General features: G+C 32.7%; 1 protein-coding gene across 7 annotated transcripts in view; it reads right to left on the bottom strand.

Moving 5' to 3' along the window:
* Positions 1 to 21,331, bottom strand: part of LOC117117611 (diacylglycerol kinase delta-like) — a 99,686-nt gene that overhangs the window by 76,886 nt on the left and 1,469 nt on the right. The window contains exon 1 of one of the 7 annotated variants that reach the window (XM_033261974.1): positions 20,085 to 20,193. The exons of the other annotated variants lie outside the window; for them this stretch is intronic. Coding sequence (XP_033117865.1) covers positions 20,085 to 20,105 — 21 coding nt within the window. The 5' untranslated portion in view covers positions 20,106 to 20,193. Of the gene's footprint in view, positions 1 to 20,084; positions 20,194 to 21,331 lie in introns of those variants that run through there. 7 annotated transcript variants of the gene reach the window in all.

The following is a 21,331-nucleotide window of genomic DNA, read 5'->3' as shown; positions in this document are numbered from 1 at the left end:
TGTATGAAAGCAATGTTTGTTCACTCCAATCCATCAAAGGAATTGATCAGTAATGCATATAAATTGTTTATTTTACGACAGAAACATGATATATACGTTAAATTACTTTATTGATCGATATTTCCTTAACTGCTGTATGTAATTAAAGAGCGATATGATTTTAGGGGTTTTTCATTTCTTACATTTAACAGTAACAGAAAAGAAGGTTTCAAAGATAAATTTTTATGTGATGATAAAAAATCATGAATAAATGTTTCAATGAATCTTTATACATTGAATGATCGATATTTCCATAAATGTGGAATGTAAAGTAAACTATATGACTGAGGGGGTTTCATTTCTTTCTTTTAAATTATTAATATTTATCCAACAATGAATTATGAATAAATGTTTCAGTAACTTATTATACTGTAAACAAAATCTAATAACTAAAATTAATATTACCATCATTGTCTTAGTATCATCATAGAACTGTCGATAATTAATCATCATACAATTGCTGTCATCATCATCATATTATTATTATCAACTATTATTTTATATTTTATGATTATTATTATTATCATTATTATTATTATTATTTTTTTTTTACCATTAAGGCCCTACAATTAGTTTATCATCCTATCTAGGCTGGAAAAGTGATGGGGTAGGGAGGTTTTTTATTTTTATTTTGCTCAAGACAAATATCACCCTTGGGTTGTTTGCTGGTGCATTGATATTTAAAGTAAAATACATGATTGAAATAATACAAACAATATCTACTAATTATATACTAAACAAATTTTCAACAAAAAAAAAATATATACCATAGAAGACAGACATGCGTGCAAGGGTAATAAACTAATATTTTTTTATTGGCCATAATCAATATCTTTGAATGGAGACAAAATTTTTCTTTTAGGTTGTAGTATTATATTATGCAGTTTCAGTTATACCATTTCTTTTATCTTAGAATAATAAGTTGTACAAGTAATATATCAACCATTTTTTTTCTTCAGTGTCTGGCTTTAAAAAGTAGAATTGAATTGTTTTATGACTGCTATCAATAATCTTCTTAGGTTTTAGAATATACAGTAACGCATATATGCACTTCAAATTAATACCTCGGTCACTGATCAAACACCTATGAAACAGCTCTCTGGGAGAATAATTCGTAACGATTCTATATTATTAATACTATATTGGATTCTCACAACACATACAATACATCAGTAAACAGTAATAGTATACCTAGACAACAATAATATTATTATTAGTAGTAGTAGTATTATTTATTAGTCATATCACTATTCTATCACAATCCGTCTTCATCCCCATTATTATTATCAATATTATTAATGTTAGTTTCACTACCATCATTACTTATCATCAATAGGGTTGACTTCACATTACAGGCTGGTCATGACATACTGTACTGCTAAGATAAAAACACCCAAGGACAACTTTTTTCAATCCCCATCAAATTTAATTCCCGAAAGACTTGAAGTGAATAAATTGAATCCCCCAAGGTGACCGGTAGATTGATTTAGATATTTTTACAATGACAGTACCATCTACTGTAGATGTACTGCTGTACAACATGGACAGCATTATGCCCACCGGCATGGCCATGCTCATCTTAAGTGATTCTGTGGCATTTATCCCTCTGAAAAGCATGATAAGAATAATTGTAAAAATCCTGAGGTATATTGAGTATATTTCCATATATTTGCTATACTTCCTTTTAAGCTTTCTTGCAAATTTAGATTTAAAGATGCAGTATGTCTGAGTTTAGCAGTGGCGGCGCCATTCAATGAAATGCTAGAACAAGGCTGGAGAAAAGAAAATAAAAAATGTCCGCGGTATTGACGAAGTTGACAGTATTTAAGCTTCCTTGACAAGTACCTTTTTATATAAATAATATGCTGTTTCTAAATTTGTTGCATTAACCCTTATAAGTAATAATTTAACATTTTTTGCATTAAAGACTATAAATCAACAAACAGTGTATCTATATATCCAACAGTGTCTACGGGGTGGGTGCGTGAGGGTTGCATGCCTCCCCCCCCACCACACACAAAAGCAAGCACCCAGTCGCCCACCCATTGAAAATGACCGAAGCAAAAAAAAAAAATCATGTTCATATCACTTTATTTTGCAACCTAGGAGTGCATATCACCTTATTTTGTTATTTTGCAACCTACTGTAGGAATGCATTCCCCTCACTTAACTGATGAGTCCCCACTCCCCTATCAGGTCCCCACTCCCCTATCAGTTCCCCATTCAAGACTCATACTCTAGATCACAACTGTGTATCTCTTTAAAAGTTGACATCTTATGTGACTCTGGTAAATGGGCTTTTTAATGTTATAATATACAGTATTTGTTTTTCCACTTTTTATTACTGACGTGTATAAATTTTATGAACATCATGATTTCAGTTTTCGAATTTGCACACGACAATGTACACATACTATTGGTCATTGTTGTAGAAGCTCCCGTATGTGAAATCTTTCAGTAAGCATCTTTGATTCTAGAGTTGTCATCTATTTCATTTACTGATCGATAATTAATTGATATAAGGATAAATCGTTGCTAGGAAACTGATGTACATTATCCCGCCATTTGCAATGGCATTGACCCAAATTATTGCTCACTACGACACTCAACGGTAATGGCCATAATGGACTGCGTGCAATATCCACATGTCTATTTGATGTCCAACTGCGATGACAGTTGTGCTAATAGTCCCCGTAATAAAATCTAAACCCGTGACTAGAATTACGATGATTAAATCGCAATTCTCACAACTCATAAACCTTAACCAAAATGGGCAGCACTTGCATAAACAATACGAAACATCTATTATACAACCGTAATTGTTTTGCGTGTAAGATTCTCATTTCACCCTGGCGATACAGAACCCTAATGCATTAGTGTTCTCAGAACCGATAATAATTACGCAGTTGAACTGCACCGTACATTAACATGGTTCTCTGTGACACTTGTAGCTTTTGGAAATTAAACAAAGTATGATAACTATAGTTTCCATGGAAATTTTCAAGGTTGATAGCATTGCATCCTATTTTTGTTTACTCAGCAGCCTCGACATATGTGGCAAAGACAAGCCAAACCAGTCACTCGTCGCAAAAATTGATTTTGAGTTGTTAATACAGTGTTAGAGTGTAAAATAATAGGAGTATAAAATGGTAAAAAAACCATTCAAATCGGACATTTCCTTATGAAGTTACAGACATTTAAACATACAGCTGTTTAAAGAACAATGTATGAGAAATTAACCGTCAAAATTTATGATTTCAGGCATTTCTCATGCAGAAACTATCTTTAAATCCTTAAAAAGTATTGTTTTCACATTGAAAATGGGGAAAATAACAGCATAGAATGACGTGTAGATATATAAAGGTTAGTTTAGTGCAATAAAATAGATTTTTTTTTAATTTGACATTCCAGCATGTTTTGGCCATTTTCTCTGAAACACGATTTGCGACAAGTGATGGTTTGGCTTGTCTTTGCCACATATAGACATACAAGTTTGTATTAGGGGCAGAATAATAATAATTATGGAAAAATATAGGAAAAAATCGCTCATTCATGTCTAGTATCTACTATAAACTGTTCAGCATTTCTTCATAAAAAAATACAGTAAAAAATATAGAGATGGTATTATTTACATATCTATAAACAGGCAAAAAAAAAAATCTGCAGACAAAAAAAAAACAAAAAAAAAACAAACACCCATTTTCTTACTAACATGGTGTATGACACAGTCAACTTCCTATGACAAATAACATTAAAAAAATAGTTGATCTGCAATGAAATGCTTGGTTTAAAGTTGAGATTAAATACATCTGTGAATATCTATATAGACATGGGCAGATATGAATGACCTAACTAAGATGTGATGAAACACGAATTAATTTTCCAATCACTTCACCAGCTCAGCAAAAGATGTGCTTCGTTGAAAGTTTTGTCCAGAGAGTAATCAGAGTGGCCAACATGAAAAAAAAAGACAGCGGTTACAAACCAGGGCAAATGGCAAGAAGTCAAGATACTGGTACAGACCTAATATTTCATTGTCAACAAAGTATGCAAGCCTTCTATCGTGACAGCGGCAATAATGAAAAATAGTAATTACGACATCTTGTATGCACACGCAAAGTATCTGCCCAACAAAATTGTAAACGGCATTTCCTTCAAAACAATCTGTTTTTAGTTTACAGTACATATATTTCTTGTAACTCTGATTTAAAAAACATGCATTTATATTCATTTTCTAAATTTTCTAAACTCAAAACAAACACTGTACAATTACGCTATTAAGCTTTGCTAAGTTGGTTAAAAACAAAAATTACCATGAGTTTTCAATGGATTAGGGATGTGTAGTTCCGAATTCACAATTTTTCTAAACTCAAAACAAATACTGTATGCTTATGCCAAGCTGTTGTTTCACTAAACATATACTGTAGTTAAAACACACACTTTAGGCCTATTATAAACCATAATGATTTGCAAGTCCTTTGCATAACATCCTATTTTCTCTATGGCTATAAAGGACTAATGGTCTTGTGGTTCTCCGAACCATAATGATTAAGCAGTTGATGCCAACCATACATTTAACACATTCTCTGTATTACACTTGTTGCTTTTAGCAAATTAAGAGCATATCTGTAGGTGTCCACAGTAATTGATAGCTTTCTATTCATCTGACTCAGAGTAAAAAAAAACAAAACATTTGTTTATATCTGACAAGACCGCCAAGAGAGTTAGTTAAAAATTATTAAGTAAATTAGTAGAAAGATGATACCAATGTAAATATAAATACAGTATTTTTATGTTTTATAAAAATATTAAAATGGTTAAAAAATAATTTTCTTGGAAAGGAAATTAAAAGAAGGAATTATACAATTTGTGTTAGCTAGTTGAAGTTGTATTTCCATTCATTTGGTAACTGTACAGGTGAAAATCAAATTCCCAGGTCCCCAGTCAGGGTACACGAGTTCTTGCTTGCAGGGCTAAGCTATTTTTAATGCAAGATCTGACAGTCAATTAGAGTTGTACCAGCTCTAGTTCATTCAAACCACTTTTTCGAAATTAGTTTTTCTGTACTTCTTAATCAATGATTATCTCTCAAGAGGCTATTTTTGGACAGCTCATTCTATTCCTGGTGAGATGCTCACATCACCTAAGTGGTCTGTAATTTCAGGCAGAAGACTACAAATTAAACTCATCTGCAGGGTTTTGAAGAATGGATGACCTTGAAATTCCACACTTTCAATCTCAACACCTACTACAGTACAATAACTACTGAAAACTCTATCAGTCGCATATCTACGGCACACAAAAATCATGGTCAAGTAATTAAAAATCACCTAAAATCACCTTATTTTGCGAATTAGCACCCCTCAACCAATCATCGAGCCCCCCCCCCCACTTTACCTCCATTTCAAGACTTCTAGATACGCCATTGAACTCTATGTATATTTCTACAGTACACTTTACAACGTGGCTGTGCTCTGTAAAAACAGAACTTGAACATTTAACTATGTTCAATATCTGTACTATAATTATTTAGTTCTCTCACTATTCCACTCCTTCACTGCACTACTGTATATTAATAAAAGCTGACTTAACATGGCCCTCAATATCCCTCAAAATACAACCATTTATTATTGAATCAATATATATATTGAAAATACAGTTAAAGAAACAAGTAAAAAAATATAGAACTGAAAGAACCAATCAATCAATCAATCAATCACCATTTGGGTATGCTATACATTTAAGTAAACATTATATTGCTTTTAATATGGATCTCTTTAGAATTGTTTTGGTTTGTTTTTCAATTTCAAGAATAATATATCATTGATTGTATAACAAGATAAAGACAAACAATGTCATTAATTTAATGATGAGATAAAGAAGCTTCTAATTAGCTTGTGTTGACACAAGCACCATCAATCATGCGTCTGTCTAATTATTTTACAACAAGTTATTAGGACCATCATTTACATTACAGATACCTAAACGAACCTCTCCTGAAACAATGTAGCCACAGCATGAATGGTGTATCATATAACAATGAATGACACTTTCCCATATAAGGTAAAAATGGTCAAAACCTGTATAGGCCCAGAGTGCCCATCCCTCTTTCGTGAAGCACTGGGGGGAGGGGGAAGGGGCACCAAACTGTGCAATGCTGTGAGGAGATCACCACTCCTCCTCACAGCGAGTCTGTTTACCTTGCCAGGGTATGATGATACCCAATTATACTTCTGGGTCTGCAGAAAGACAAACACAGATAGTGTTTTTCCCAAAGATAGACATAATGAAAACTGTCAGGTAAACTTGACATTCACCTTATGCATAAACGCACTAACCGCAGAAAACGCACAATTCGTAGCTGTATTGACTTAAAGCGTGTGACATCATTCATAGACAAGATAAAAACGGTTCTGAATACAAAATTTTAAAGAAAAAATGATCACTGGTTATTTAACCAATGAGTAGGAGACTTACATATTAAAGAAAGCCTAATTTATGAGCTACACTTGACCGTTCACCTCAAAGTTTAGCGACCTATGGTTGTAGAGTTACATTAAGAAGAAGCAAGAAGTATACCAGAAAATACTTTAACTTTAGAACTTTCCTATGCAAAAGCACAAGATATGTTGTCAACTTTGAAAAAAAAATGATCACTCAATTTTGCATTAATTGTAAGAGTGTATAGAAGATTATAAATAAAGCTTAAAACATCTAGTTTTATAATCCGATCACTCCAGATTGCCAAATGAAACCATTCAAATTATATAGTTGATTTTGTGAGAAAAGGTGGTCCCGTTTTGACTCATTTACGGTGTTAAAGGTGTGCAGTGAACCGTTGAGTACGCAGATGACTCAATGTTTTCATTATGGTGACCAGCACAGCGAGAGTTTCGAGCCCCCGACCAAAATGTTGATAGTTCGAGCCTCAACCACTGCACCCAACGCTGCCACTTTTTTTCCATATAAAGATATAATTTGGTGTTGAGTAGAACTAATGAATTTAACCAGCAAAGGCCAATAGTCTATGGACTCAATTAATGCATGTAAAATTCATTAGAAGATGTCTATACCAGGACACTGCACTAAGAAAATTAATTTCTGTTTAATTATTTGTGGTCACTAATTGAAATTCATCTAAATTTAAAATTTCTATTAGAATATTCATAAATTTTGAAAAGCATGAACTACAGGTTGGTACTACAGTAACTTAAAATTACTGAATATCATCAAGTTTGATTGTATAAAGTAATGAAATCAATATAAAATCCCAATTTAAAATAAAATTTAACAACAATAAATAAGATATAATAAACACAAAATATTATTCAATTTTGTAAAGATTAATTGATTTTAAAGAACCATCTCAAAAGCAGAATACTTATGAAGTGCACATACCAACTGCAGCAGTGCCAAGGCGATACAGAAGAAATTCCAGTAAAATGACCATAAACGTATTAGCTACCAGACGAGAAATACTCATCACTGCACGGTTTACAGGCAATTTGAGGCATTAAGTCTGGCATATTCATACTCTAACTCACAGATACTCAAGTAATGGGGTATACACTAACAAAACTAATCAAGTCAAACAAGACAAAAAAAAAATGCAAAAACAGCAGACAGCATGTGTATGGGGAGCTCCGGCCTGCCTCAATAAACCGTTTCTGACTTTTCATCACGCACACATTTTATTTCTTGGAAAAATCAGTTAAAAGTATAAAAGTACAACACATCAAAAAAGTACTTTCCTCCTGATCCTGGCTTTAAAAAAGAGTTAGACTGGCAGGCAATGCCATAGTCAGGATTTTCCAACAGTGCAGGACAATATCAGGGTGGACCCACTTTACGTGTAAATTCAAATAATGTGGACCCATTTTCTTAAAAGTTGACCCATTTTACGCAAAAATATGAAAAATCTGGACCCATTTTCTTAAAATTTTGCCCATTTTAGGCTAACTATGAGAAATATGAACTAATTTTAAAAAAAGTTGACTCATTTATGCATAACCAGCATAAGTTGGACCCATTATTTAAAATGTGTCCCAAGCTCACAAATGGGCTGTAAACTCGCACTGCACTGTATTAAGAAACAAGCCTCAATACCCAGAATAGGGCGTAGAACGTGAATTCAGTGTGAATTTGGTTTTTGTGAAATAAATAAAGTATAACTATTCCTACTATTCTTACTATTCCTGAAGTTTGAGTTTAAAATTCTGTAAGAGGTAAAATTTAGCCATTTTTGGATGGGAACTAATGAAAAATGAATAGAAACCTGCCAAAAATAAAAGCATTTTTCTCAAAACTTGATTTAGAAAGTTGATAAGATGACAATTATTCAAACGGTCAAAACTTTGCTTCCAAACACCAGACTGAGTTTATTTAACTGTCATTTTAAAGTAAATGATATGTTCTATGCCATTATAACAAAAAACTCATCTTGGCCTGAGGACGAGTTTACAGCCTGTTTGTGAGCTTGGGTCACAAATGTGGACCCATTAGAAAAATTGTGCGAGACTGCCCAACTATCCCATAGCTGGCTATGGTATTGCTGGCAGGAGCGAATATTACATGGCTTCAACCACTTATTCATAAATGATAAACACAAAAATATTGTCAAACAATCATAAATCTTGACATTGGAGACACTTTGACAAATAGCAATTAAATAAATTTCTAAATGAGGATGGGCTACACAAAAAATATTTTAAGATGCACTTAAAGTATTAATCCATTCCGAAGAATATTTACTGTAATAAAATGTAAATTGAAAACAATATTACATTAAAAGCATAAACAGGAACCTGGAGTCTAAACTAGACTACAAGAGACTGAACACATTCAAACACAAGAACTAGATCATAACATATAACATTTTATTAATGTTACATAATAACAACTACGGACAATATCAGGGTGGACCCACTTTACGTGTAAATTCAAATAATGTGGACCCATTTTCTTAAAAGTTGACCCATTTTACACAAAAATATGAAAAATCTGGACCCATTTTCTTAAAATTAATTTTTAAAAAAGTTGGCTCATTTATGCATAACCTGCATAAGTTGGACCCATTTTTAAAAAATGTGGACCCATTAAAAATTGTGTGAGACTGCCCAACTATCCCATAGCTGGCTATGGTATCGCTGGCAGGAGTGAATATTACATGGCAGTTTATTCCAAAAGCGGGGAGCTTCAACCACTTATTCATAAAAGATAAACACAAAATGAACACAAAAATATTGTCAAATTAACAATCATAAATCTTGAAATTGGAGACACTTTGACAAATAGCAATTAAATAAATTTCTAAATCAGGATGGGCTACACAAAAAATATTTTAAGATGCACTTAAAGTACTAATCCATTCCGAAGAATATTTACTGTAATAAAATGTAAATTGAAAACAATATTACATTAAAAGCATAAACAGGAACCTGGAGTCTAAACTAGACTACAAGAGACTGAACACATTCAAACACAAGAACTAGATCATAACATATAACATTTTATTAATGTTACATAATAACAACTACCCACACAATACTGGTGGTTTAAAATATTGAATTACAATTTGGCGAATGGCCAAGCAGTTAAGGCAGAGGTGATGCAACCTACAGCCATAATATCGTCCACACTTCGAGCGCTCTGATCTTCATGAAATAGCACTAGTGTACATAAGTACTGTAACATATGTAATTTCAATGAAAAAATTATATTATAAAAATCAATAATGTTAAATTTACTAAAAATTAAATTGATATAATTAGTATGAATTTAAGGGATAGATCATGATCGGAGGTTGGTGGGGCTCAGGATTAATAATAAACCCATTATTATGACGTAAACGATGAGTAAAAATAATACAAACTAAACAAGCAAACATAATGAGGTTACTGTAAGAACATTGTAGAGACTCCCATAAATTCCCACTTATCACTGTTGTTTATTTTCTAAATTTTGAATTCATATTGCTAAATATCCCGATTTAAAACAAGATCAATTAAGTAACAAATCAAATATATTTTCTATAATGGAACAAGGCCTTTTTATTAGGAGTAAAAAATGAGGCAGCAGCCAAAGCAGGTAGGTGCAAGAAATAATTTATATTTTACTTGCCTATCAGCTTAAATGTTAAAATGACAAAATAAGAAAGAATTCAATGCCAGTGGCTCACTTCCAGCAGATGAAAGTGAGCCAAAGTGTAATAGCCACTGCTTCAACAAGCTCTGAACCATGGAATGAGTAATACAGGTTCATAGGATGGATATTTAATGTAGGCCTACACCAACCAAATTTGTAATTATTTAAGCAGAGATGTATAGATACAGTAATTTATGGCATGTGTGTCCACACAATGTACTGTAGAACAGATAGCAAACCATGGCAGTTCAATCTAGTCCACTGGAAAATATATACCAGTTGTATAAAATACACAGATAGTATGAACCAATAAATTATATTGTTGTTATTATTATTATTTTTATTATTATTATTATTATTATAAATTATTATTATTATTATAAATTTATTATTATTATTCATTTATTATTATTATTATTAATTTATTATTATTATTATTATTATTATTAATCTATTATTATTATTATTATTATTATTATTATTAGTATGATAGCCACTAATGATCAGATGCTGGTTAAAGTTGAAGAAAATATATTAAAAAAAAAAAATTAATGAAAATAAACGACAGACATCATGGGATAGATCACTTCATACAGTACAATACAAGGCTACTGTAGCTGATTTTTTAAGGCAAAAAATAATTAGGATGATATGCAAATTTTATCAGATCAATCAATCAAGCATGGCGTACCACAGACATCTGAGGTTTCACCTAGAGCGATAGCCAATCATTGATAATTCACATATAAGAATGGTATATCCATGGAGGTATAAATCTAATGGTGAGCCAATCACACCCATGATAATTATAATATATGCAAATTTATACACAAATCAATCAATATTTTCTTCCAGAGTCAAAAAGATAAACCTTGGTCACATATTAAATGATGATTGGGAACTCTCTATATAGGATGGTTTATTTATTGGTGAGCCAATTAAATCTAAATATACAGTAGGCCTACAAATTTAATTTTATTTATATTTATTTATTTATTCAACTTTTCCACTGGTAAAATAAATATGCTGGTTACCAGGTTATGTGTACTATTGATATTGTTCATCAGGGAGTAGGCCATGCACTATATACAAGTATCATCAAAATTGCCTTCCTTATTCTCATACAGAAACTGTATTCAGCATAGAAGCTAAAAATAGCAAATTGCATTACTTAAGATAATGCGAAGACAGAATTTTTATTGCTAATGAATTTGTGTTTTATTGAGCAATAAAGTTGATTCAGTCTTTGTACAAAGTGGTACTGAAATTTAATGATGATGTTGATTAATAATTTTCTGAATTATTTTAATCATTGAAAAGTAACACAATATTATGATATCCAACAAAGCATTAAAATACTTATTATTCTTGATTATAAAAATTATACAATTTTTATAAAATATTTTTTTAAAATAATTAAAATAATTTTAAGTAGAAACTTTTAAAAACGTGATACATAAGCAAAGTACATAATTAGTTAATCATAGGATGGGAAAGTCATGACGCCATTGGCATAACCACCCATTTTCCACCCTTTTCCGCAGTTTTTAAATATTAAAAAATCTGTAGCTCATCCGTTTTCCGACTTTTTCGTCAAACATCCTTTTTGTGTCCTAAAAAATCAGCTGTATAAAGTAACATATTAATATTTTTTCAGCTGACTTCAAGAAGAAAATTGATAATAAATAGTAAAAAATTTGAAAATATCATTAATTTTTTCCCAAGATCCCTAATTTTGAAGATTTGTGCTTGTTAGGGCTAAATAAATGGTATTTTAAAAGATTTGAGCTGTTGTGGGCCTTGAATGTCATGGTCTTTAATATAGATTTGTGATTGCGATGGCCTCCGAATACATGATCTAATAGATTTGTAGTTGTCATGGTGTTTGCATAACATGATCTTTAAAATAGATTGTGTAGTAGTTATGGCCTTAAACAGATGGCATTATGGCGTTTTACAACCAATAGATTGACATTTAAAGAAATAGATGACATTATAAGAATTACTATTTTACAATAGTCAACAATAACATTAATAAATAGTAATAACATATTTAAAGAATGTTGTGCCAAAAATAAAAATATCAAAATTTATATGCTGCTCGAGTCTATAAATAAATAATGAAACACCCAAGTACCTTAAAAATAATTGATTTCACAAACACAAACCAATTTGATAAAAGATCAAATGCTACTTTTAACTATACCAAGTTTTAACTACTGTGGAGCAGATATTTAAAAAAACACACTTGATATCAAAACCAGAAATGCCCCAAATTAGAAATATGTTTAAAAAATGCAAACAAAGACAAAATTCTACCTTAATCCATGGTGGCTTTGTCATAATTTAGAATTAAATCAAGTAGTTTTACATATTGTTAAACTTTAACTTGTATTTGATGTGGTTTTGGTGAAAAGTCAGTTTACAATCAAATTTTAGCTAAGGAAAAAGATTAATGAAATTAATATTCCTTCTGGGTGTTAACATAAAATTAGACTTTGTCAATTGTGCATTTATTTTTTTTAGTTTAATTTAATACACAATTTTATTAATGTACCTCACACACAGGGTGAAAGTATCTTGTGATTTAATAAAGATTATTATTATTATTATTATTATTATTATTATTATTATTATTATCCTCAATATATAAACCATCTCATCGTCTCAGCTCTGCTAAAATCATTGCTTGATGTTCCCACATTTCAAACAAAGAATTATGGAAAATGCATTTTGTCTTTCCATGCTTCTTCCCTTTAGAAAATCTACCTCTTATAATCTTTACATTTTATAACAAACTTGAGGGTTAACTACAGCTGTGATCATTTTTATTATTGCAACATTTTTAATTTTTGATTATTACTCAAATCAAGAGGTTGAGCCTATATTTCAGCTACAGGTTTCAGAAGCATTGATCGCACAAATGACGTAATATTGTAGTATCATCATCCATCATTTTATTATCGTCATTATTACTGTATATAGAGCACACTGAGATTGAGAATAAGATAATCATTCAATGGCACATTATGTTATAAGATGGAAAAAGGTGCAAGACTGTTATCAGTCAGGACTGTCAAAGGGAATCATAAGATCACGGTGATAGCTTCCTAAAACCGCCAGATACTGTAACAAGCACATTCAAATTATTTAAATGTTTTAACTTTGTATTAATATTGGTGCAATTATAAGGCTTACGGTAAGCTCCCGACTAAGGCTTCATTGGGCCATACTACCCTGGGGGCTCTGGAGACTGTGCACACCCAGTTGAATGAAGAAATATTTCTGTCACTGTCGTTTTTGATGTTTTAATGACATATTTTAAATTTTTTTATATGTTCTATTACCATGATCCTGACGAAAAAAAAATGATGGTAAAAAAGACAAAATATTTCCTTAGGACAGAATTACTTTAACAACATTAGTACCAGGTTTCTTTAAACCGTGGTATACTATTTTCATAATTCCTTGGCTACTAATCAGTTTTAAGAAATTCTAAAGGAAATTAGTCTGAATTATCTTAATGCCCACCATACAATTTGGCAGTGTAGTCCATGCAACCTGTGCTTAGATTTAATCATTAGATTCCAGCAAAATAGGTACAGTGTTTCATTAAGTCAAAACCAATCACTTGGTTAGATATAAAGAAATATCTTATCATTTGTAATACCGTATCTTCTTCCAGCATCATCTATTTGTTTTACCTACTGTACATTAGTTAAGGCGAGTCGAATGGCCGAGCGGTTAAGGCAAGGTCGCCGCAACCTCCAGCCATAATATCAGCGCTGGTTCGAATGCCATGCTCGCATATGGTTCTGGATGTTAACAAGTTTTCTCATATAAGGACTATAAACTATTGTACTTAATTGCCTCGTGTGTACTATAAAGAACCCAGAATACCTTTTGAGATGAGTTACTGGGGGGAGGGGGGGAAGGAGGGGTTTACCCCTGTGTACTGGACTATTAATACACCAGCCCAGTAGTGGACTGACGAGAGTAGATTGCACTAGTTTACTAGGTAGCTCATACACGATGAGACCCTTAGGGGAGAACAACGTTTACTGTAATAGCTACTCCACTCTTTGAGACTCTGGTGCAAAGCGCAATATAAATCGAACGTTTATTATTAATTATTATCATTATCATTATTATTATTAGGCATCAGCATACATGCCCCTGAAATATTGTGTTGAAAGTGTAATATAAATGGGTTCTAACTCTTAACTTAAATTACTTCGATTAACTAACCAAGGGCAAAACTACAATTTAGAAGTGGACTTTAATTTTCACATTTCTCAGTGCCTCGAGTCCCTATGACTAATGAAAATTAAAATTTTAATTATAAATATCAATTCATTTTCCTTATAGGTACATTAATTATGAAGAGAGCCTGAGTCATCGTTATATGATAGCTTCTTGCACAATTTATGAAGTGTGCATGTTTTAAACATCAGACCAATGCCACCAGTTGAAGCAAAAGACTCGTGCTTGGCAAAAATCTGAAATAAAAGGCAGTGGGTACCCAGGGGTGCTTATGTTCAATGCAGTAGGTCAGGAGGTGGTCAAATGACAGCCTGTGGGCTAAATTTAAAGCAATTTCATTCTGGCCAGCTATTATTATCACCTTCATTTATGTGTGTACTGCCTGCCTGCTTGTGGGCAAGTACAAAGTTTCCTATGATCTCTACCCTGGTAAGAGTAAATCCGGTTGGAGGAATGATGGGATACCTGTCATCGTGTCATAATCTAAATACAGCAATGAACAGTCTTGCTTTACTGTGAGGTTGAAGATCTATATGGCTTTATTCAGTATGCCTGCAGAATATAGAGTACTACATTGTTACGTCACGATACCATGTGACAGGCCTACTATTCTGTTGCTATCAGCGACCAATAATGCATTCAACCAGATCCATTGTCTCCACTGACAAACCATTGATCACAATTTCTAATGCAATTATTATGATATTTATCTGAATTTTTCTTGTAAATTTTAATTGATGATTAAAGTTTGATAACTAATATATGGTGAGCGTTTGTGTTTTTAGTAGATTTAGAGGGTAAAGTACTAGGTTTTAAAATGCCTATTCCAGAAAGCCGATTCTAAACCATGAAGATTATGAAATCATTCAGATGTAATGACTGATTGACCAATGTCTGGTTGACAAAAAAGGGGGCCACCTGGTGTTGTGATGACACCTGCGTTGTACTCTATGATGCCATAAATCGGCTTGTCCTGGAAAGAACCAAAATAATGTGTAATTCAGGCTACTGCTGCCGACTTGTGAGTTGAAAGTAGCCAAAAAAAAATTTATATTAAGGAGTAGAAACACGCTCCCACTGGGAATCTACTCTCTAGTTAGCCTGGTACCTGCTTTTTCTATGTACACTAAAATCTACTGGACAAACAGTAGCATTTATGTAGCAAACTGTTATTGCTGTTTAACAATTTATTCAATAACCTCGAAACAACAAACATGTGAAAAATCTATCAATAATGGTACTCCATAAAATCTTCATCCAATACGCTGTGACTTCCATTATCAGCACACAAAACAAAATAAATTGTTATGATTCTATATACCTGTACAATATACTGTAGATTTGGTTCTTCAACACGTCACAACCTCCGAAATGACAAAAAAATTATAAATAGTACTGAATAATACAAAATTCAATCATTTGTATTATTCACTACTATTATAAATTGTACTGAATAATACAAAATTCAATCATTTGTATTATTCACTACTATTATAAATTGTACTGAATAATACAAATGATTGAATTTTCAAATTGTCTATGTTTTACAGTTTCCTGATGAAGTCCACTGTGGGGACGAAAGCTACAGATTAAATTTTATACAAGTTAGTCTTGAAAGTGGTGCTGTCATTTCTTCTATAATGTTCTATAGCAGACTAGCGCGGCTACACTTTTTATTAATCATGAAGGATGCTCTGTGTTTTAGTGATTGAGCTCCAATATGATTCATATTATATTTTACTACATATGGAATATCCATACAAAACACAATACAGATCAACCATCAACTAACACAACCGTCGATACAGATTAATAGTGTTAATACAGTTTATTATTATTTAATAGTGTTTCCACAACTAAAGTTTCTATACCTTTTTTCACTTCAAGTATCAAAAACTAATTAATTTCTGCGAAATACCATTAGGTAGTTCTGAAAAGAACTGTTGTTTATGTTGAGAGGATCTTGCTGTTTCGATTGTTGCTTCGAGTATCGGTTCTTATTCTATTGATGATTCAATTGGAACATCAAGATATTCTCAACATAAACAACGGTTCTTTTGTGAATTATCTGTTTAGTGTACTGCAAAAATTTATCATTGTTACTTCACCATGGAAACCTTCGTCAACGATTTCATATTAAAAAATGTAAAAAACACACAAAAAGATTAACATATTAGTTACAATTGACATAAATTGTAAACTTAAGTTCAACACAAATAAAGACACAATGTCTTGGAAACAGTTCCGCATCTGTGGAGGCACTCAGCTACTGTATATCGATCGCCTCGGTTGCGTTGCTCAGTAACAAAGAGCAGTCACATGATAACATCAGCGACGTAGCAACCTATTGAAAATCAGGTCAAATAGCAAACATGTATTTATGGTTTTCACAAAGTAAATTTGTTTGATTACATTTTATTCTTATTTGCTACTTTGGTAACCATAAATGATGTGCTTCGTATTCAAGCACAAATTACTTATTTTATATTGTTATATTTAAACAGGATAAATATTTATTATCCATTAAGTTAATGGGAATTTGTCTTTCATTGGCAGTTATAAGTAATAAAAGAGAATACAATAAAAATACTTACATCAGATATGATTCAAAAATTTAAACAAGGAATCAGTAAATTTAATGTATACACGGAAAAGTGATTGAAACAAAATGAAGTATGGTAATTAAAAGGAAGTTACGGCTTGAATTCTACTTAAAGCTATCATGAAGATACACTCCATGAATGTAAGTACTGTTAAAACCATACGTCTCAGCACATACTATAAGGTAGGCAACATTCGGGCACTTACAGTAACGCTAGTTTACGGTATCGTATGAGAAGGCAGGGATGTACTTATGGTGGGCGGGACTACACAGCCTTGAAGTTTCCCACCCAGTCTAAAGCTAATCTCATGGCCCTCCACCCACCCTTAATAACCCATTTTCCATCCTTAAAATCCACTCTTATTATTTTGAGTTTAGCAATGTTATCACCCATCCGCCCTTAAAATGCTTATCACCCATTCTTAGTTTTCTATAGCTTACAACCCTGAGAATGATATGACTTGAGTCTGTAAATATATTTTGTGTCGTTCAGTTTTGTTTTTTATGTAATATTACCTCTGAGCAAAAATAATTTCTATGTATTTTTTATGATGAAAATGATAAATGGAAATGAAATGAGAATCATACATTGAGTCTATACAATGTATAGTAAATGGTACAGTAGCTGAAAATTGTGAGAATGTTAACACATCTTAATTGCAAAACCAATAATATATTATTAAAAAATTGCCCTACTGTAAGGGGACCATCCCATAAATAGATTGTTTTCGCAGTTTTGTTTTTTGTTTTTATTTTCACCTTATTTCCTTTCTTGTGTCACTGCATCAGTGGTGCAGGGTAGCGGTGGAAACTATTCGAGCCCAGCATACTGCCCAATGTGGAGCATGGCCACATAGAGAGCGACACAGATTCAATTCTGGAAGTTTTTTTTTTTGTGAACTGTTTCTTTTTTTTTGGCAAATGGCTTTCAAAGCAGTAGTTTCAAAATCTTACAGTGAAATAAACGCTGTGAGCGTACTCTTCCTTTGAGGGAATTGTGATTATTAATATTAATAATATCTTGGCAGGGAAGCGGAGATGGGAATAAGGTCACAGAAAGTAATGTTTTGTACTCCCTTAAGGAGTTCTATCTTTTTTAGGTGTGCACCATTAAGACCCCTGCATATACACCCCTAAATGTAAAATAATTGCCTGCATTCACCTCTTACTAAAAAAGACTTCAGAACGAGAAACATGTTTTAAAGTTTATTTGGCCTAATTATAAGACGATATTTACCTGTATTAGCGGTAATACGATTTATGCATAATGTGTAATAAATGTAATCAACTATTGGAAAGACCAAACACCGTACTGTATGTCTGACCGTTTTACACAACATTTAAGATCAATTCCACTAAATCCACCTGGCCTTCACACTGCCAGTAATTTTTACAATGATCGCACTAAATTCTACATAGAGAAATTACCGGCTAATTATGTAATGAGTCGGACAGTATTAGAAAATATCTTTGAGTTACAGAGAAACTACAGATGCTACTATAGCCCTCTTTGTGTCATTTTCTGTTCTACATTTTCTTTTATTAAATTCTCTTTATTGCGTATTATCGTATTCCTGTTATACTCTACAGCATAAAATTACAACTGGACTTTATCTGTATATTTGGCACATACCATGAAAAATTTTTAAACACTTCCTGGTTTTAACTCATTGTCAGTGTCGTTGTGTAGGTATTTAGAGGATTCACACTGTCATTGTCATTTAACCATTCGTGATGACAATCCCTGGTCATTGGAATGTTATAGTTTCCTTTTTTTAAACGCTTTTCCTGAATCTGTCACATACTGTATAATCACTGGTATCTGGCTGTTGCACGAATGGTTTAGGGACACATGACAAATGCCTAGAGAAAATATTATTGAACCTCTGATCGTGTAACTACGGTAACAGCTACTGATTTTTATAAATCTATGACAGTCAATCCTCCAGCACCAAATGTACCTAGCTGTATAAAGCCCAACAGTGGTTGTAGGGACCTAACAGGGAATGCATCCTGAGAAATCCATGATGCTACTGACTGCCGGTATAAAAATGATCATGTGACATTTTGCAATCAACTTGATAGAGAGTATTTTGTGACTAATTTTAATTTAAAGTAAAACACTTTTAACTTTATCGGACCAAAGAACCAGGATTTATTCGATTTTAACATGGGCTTGATATATCTACTGTACAACATTTGTAAGACTTTGCATTCTGTAGAAAAAATGTTGACAGAGATTGGGCCAGGTAGCGGTTACACACGGCCAATCAACTCAAATCGTTATCAACCTCAGCAAACAACTTGTGATTAGCTTTCAATCACTACTGGCACTTGGGATTCTACACAATGTGGTCTATTGGTCAATCTCCGTACAAGCTAAAAAAAAGCTCCGGGTTCAATTAAAGGTGAAGACTGATTGGGATATTGTTTTTCTTCAGACAAATTCTTTTTGTTTCTTGCAGTTTTAATAATTATTCTTGTATTCCGGCTTCATTTGCTATGGCTGCATCAGGAAAGATGATTTTCCCGACAGGGACATAAGTGGGCAGGGCCAGTGGCAGCCCAGAACTCTTCAGAGGGGATCTACGAGGCGTCAAATTGTATTTTTGTTCTCTGGTGCCTGCCCTCACATCAGCTCCTCATTAGAGCTACTACTACTGTCTAGGTACATTATAATGCCTCTACACATGTGTCTGATGAGAGCAACATATACCGAGGGCCTAAAATTGTCAATCAGTTATTATTAGACGGCTGTGTAATTCCTTATTTTTTAAGTTACATTTTATCGATCTATACAGTTAAAATACAGTACCATCTTTTTTAAAATGTTGATTGCTATTAACTACAGTAAACTATATTCTTAGTAAAGTGCTGTGCGTCATCCAAGTACCCAAATGTTAACGTTATCGACACACTACTAATACTGTACTAGCTAAACCGGAGAGAATTCCAGGACAACATAACTGACTTTTAAATTATTTTTAAGTGAAACATAATTTTTAAAGTGGTCGACCAGTAAAAGTATGTAACATACGTATTCCAATTGTAATGCCATGTTTTTTATAGACCACTTTCTTCTTTCTCCGCAGGAATCATCCAACAGATGTCAAAGAAACTTACTGATAGTAGATACAGCACTCCTTCCTACTTTACGACTAACTGACCCAGGATCCCAGACAACCCTTATATATAAACAAAATGACAAACAGCACAATAGAACCCAGCAATTCATGCACTATAATTGTATGTACACCCAAAATAGATTATTATATTCAATGAGTAGTGAAGCATGAACACTTGGATGCACTTTTTATCCATGCAATTTCAATGTAAAATAAACCGCAATCAAAATAATGCTAGGGTCGTGTTTGTACAGGAACAACAATATATTTAGCAGTTCAGCATTCTGATGATCGAACGTCAAGGTTGTATTATAACGGATGTCCTAACGGACATACTTGAGATTACACCGCAGGGGTTTAGCCTAGAGTTCCAAATGAGAGGCGAAAAAACAAGTAGCTACGAATAAATGCAATCAAGGCATTGCAATTTGAGATACGATCATAGTAGGAACGGCCAATCTATAGCTGCGGCTAAAGTGTCAAACGAGTTGTTAAAAGGTGACTAAGACAAATACTAATCTAATTGCTGATTTGATTACGTGCTACTGCACACCAGAACAAGCACAGAGAAAATAGGAAAGGAACTGAACTGTACTGTAGGACTGAGGCAAGAGGGATGAACCCCTGATTTTAACAGATAGCTTTTAGTAGGTACTAAATAATTTTAGAATTTCTATAGCAAAATGTCTGCAAATCATCAATTTTTTTTTTAATTGGGTGTACAGTATCATGGGAAATTTAAAACTTAAGTATCTGAATTTTAGAGGTTTTGTATACAAACCACTACTTTATTGCTAGACTATTCCATTTAGATTTGTTCTCAATATAAATAAACTCCCACGCCTTGGCGAGTACAAGAAAACCCTGGGAGGCTAATTTTAAACTGTTTTGTTACTTCCTCCACTACAGTACCATAGTAACTCTCTACATACAGTAGTACTAAATATATTTAGTACGTACAGCCTGTATGTATGTACATCTAGGATCTGACGACCCAATTCAGAAATCCAGGCATGAATTATGACCCCCCTGATCCCAATATCTGAACATTCCTAATTCAAACAGCTAGCCCTAGTGCACCATTCTGGGATTGGGTTTTCAAATATAGATTAAAATAAGTAAACAATGCAGAAACAAAAATATTAGGACAACGTTACAT

This window comes from Anneissia japonica, unplaced genomic scaffold (genome assembly GCF_011630105.1).
Source record: "Anneissia japonica isolate Jap-2015-1 unplaced genomic scaffold, ASM1163010v1 scaffold3334_len1275209_cov185, whole genome shotgun sequence".
NCBI lineage: Eukaryota > Metazoa > Echinodermata > Crinoidea > Comatulida > Comatulidae > Anneissia > Anneissia japonica.
Note: the sequence above shows the minus strand (reverse complement) of the source record. Positions and strands in the feature narration are given on the sequence as shown.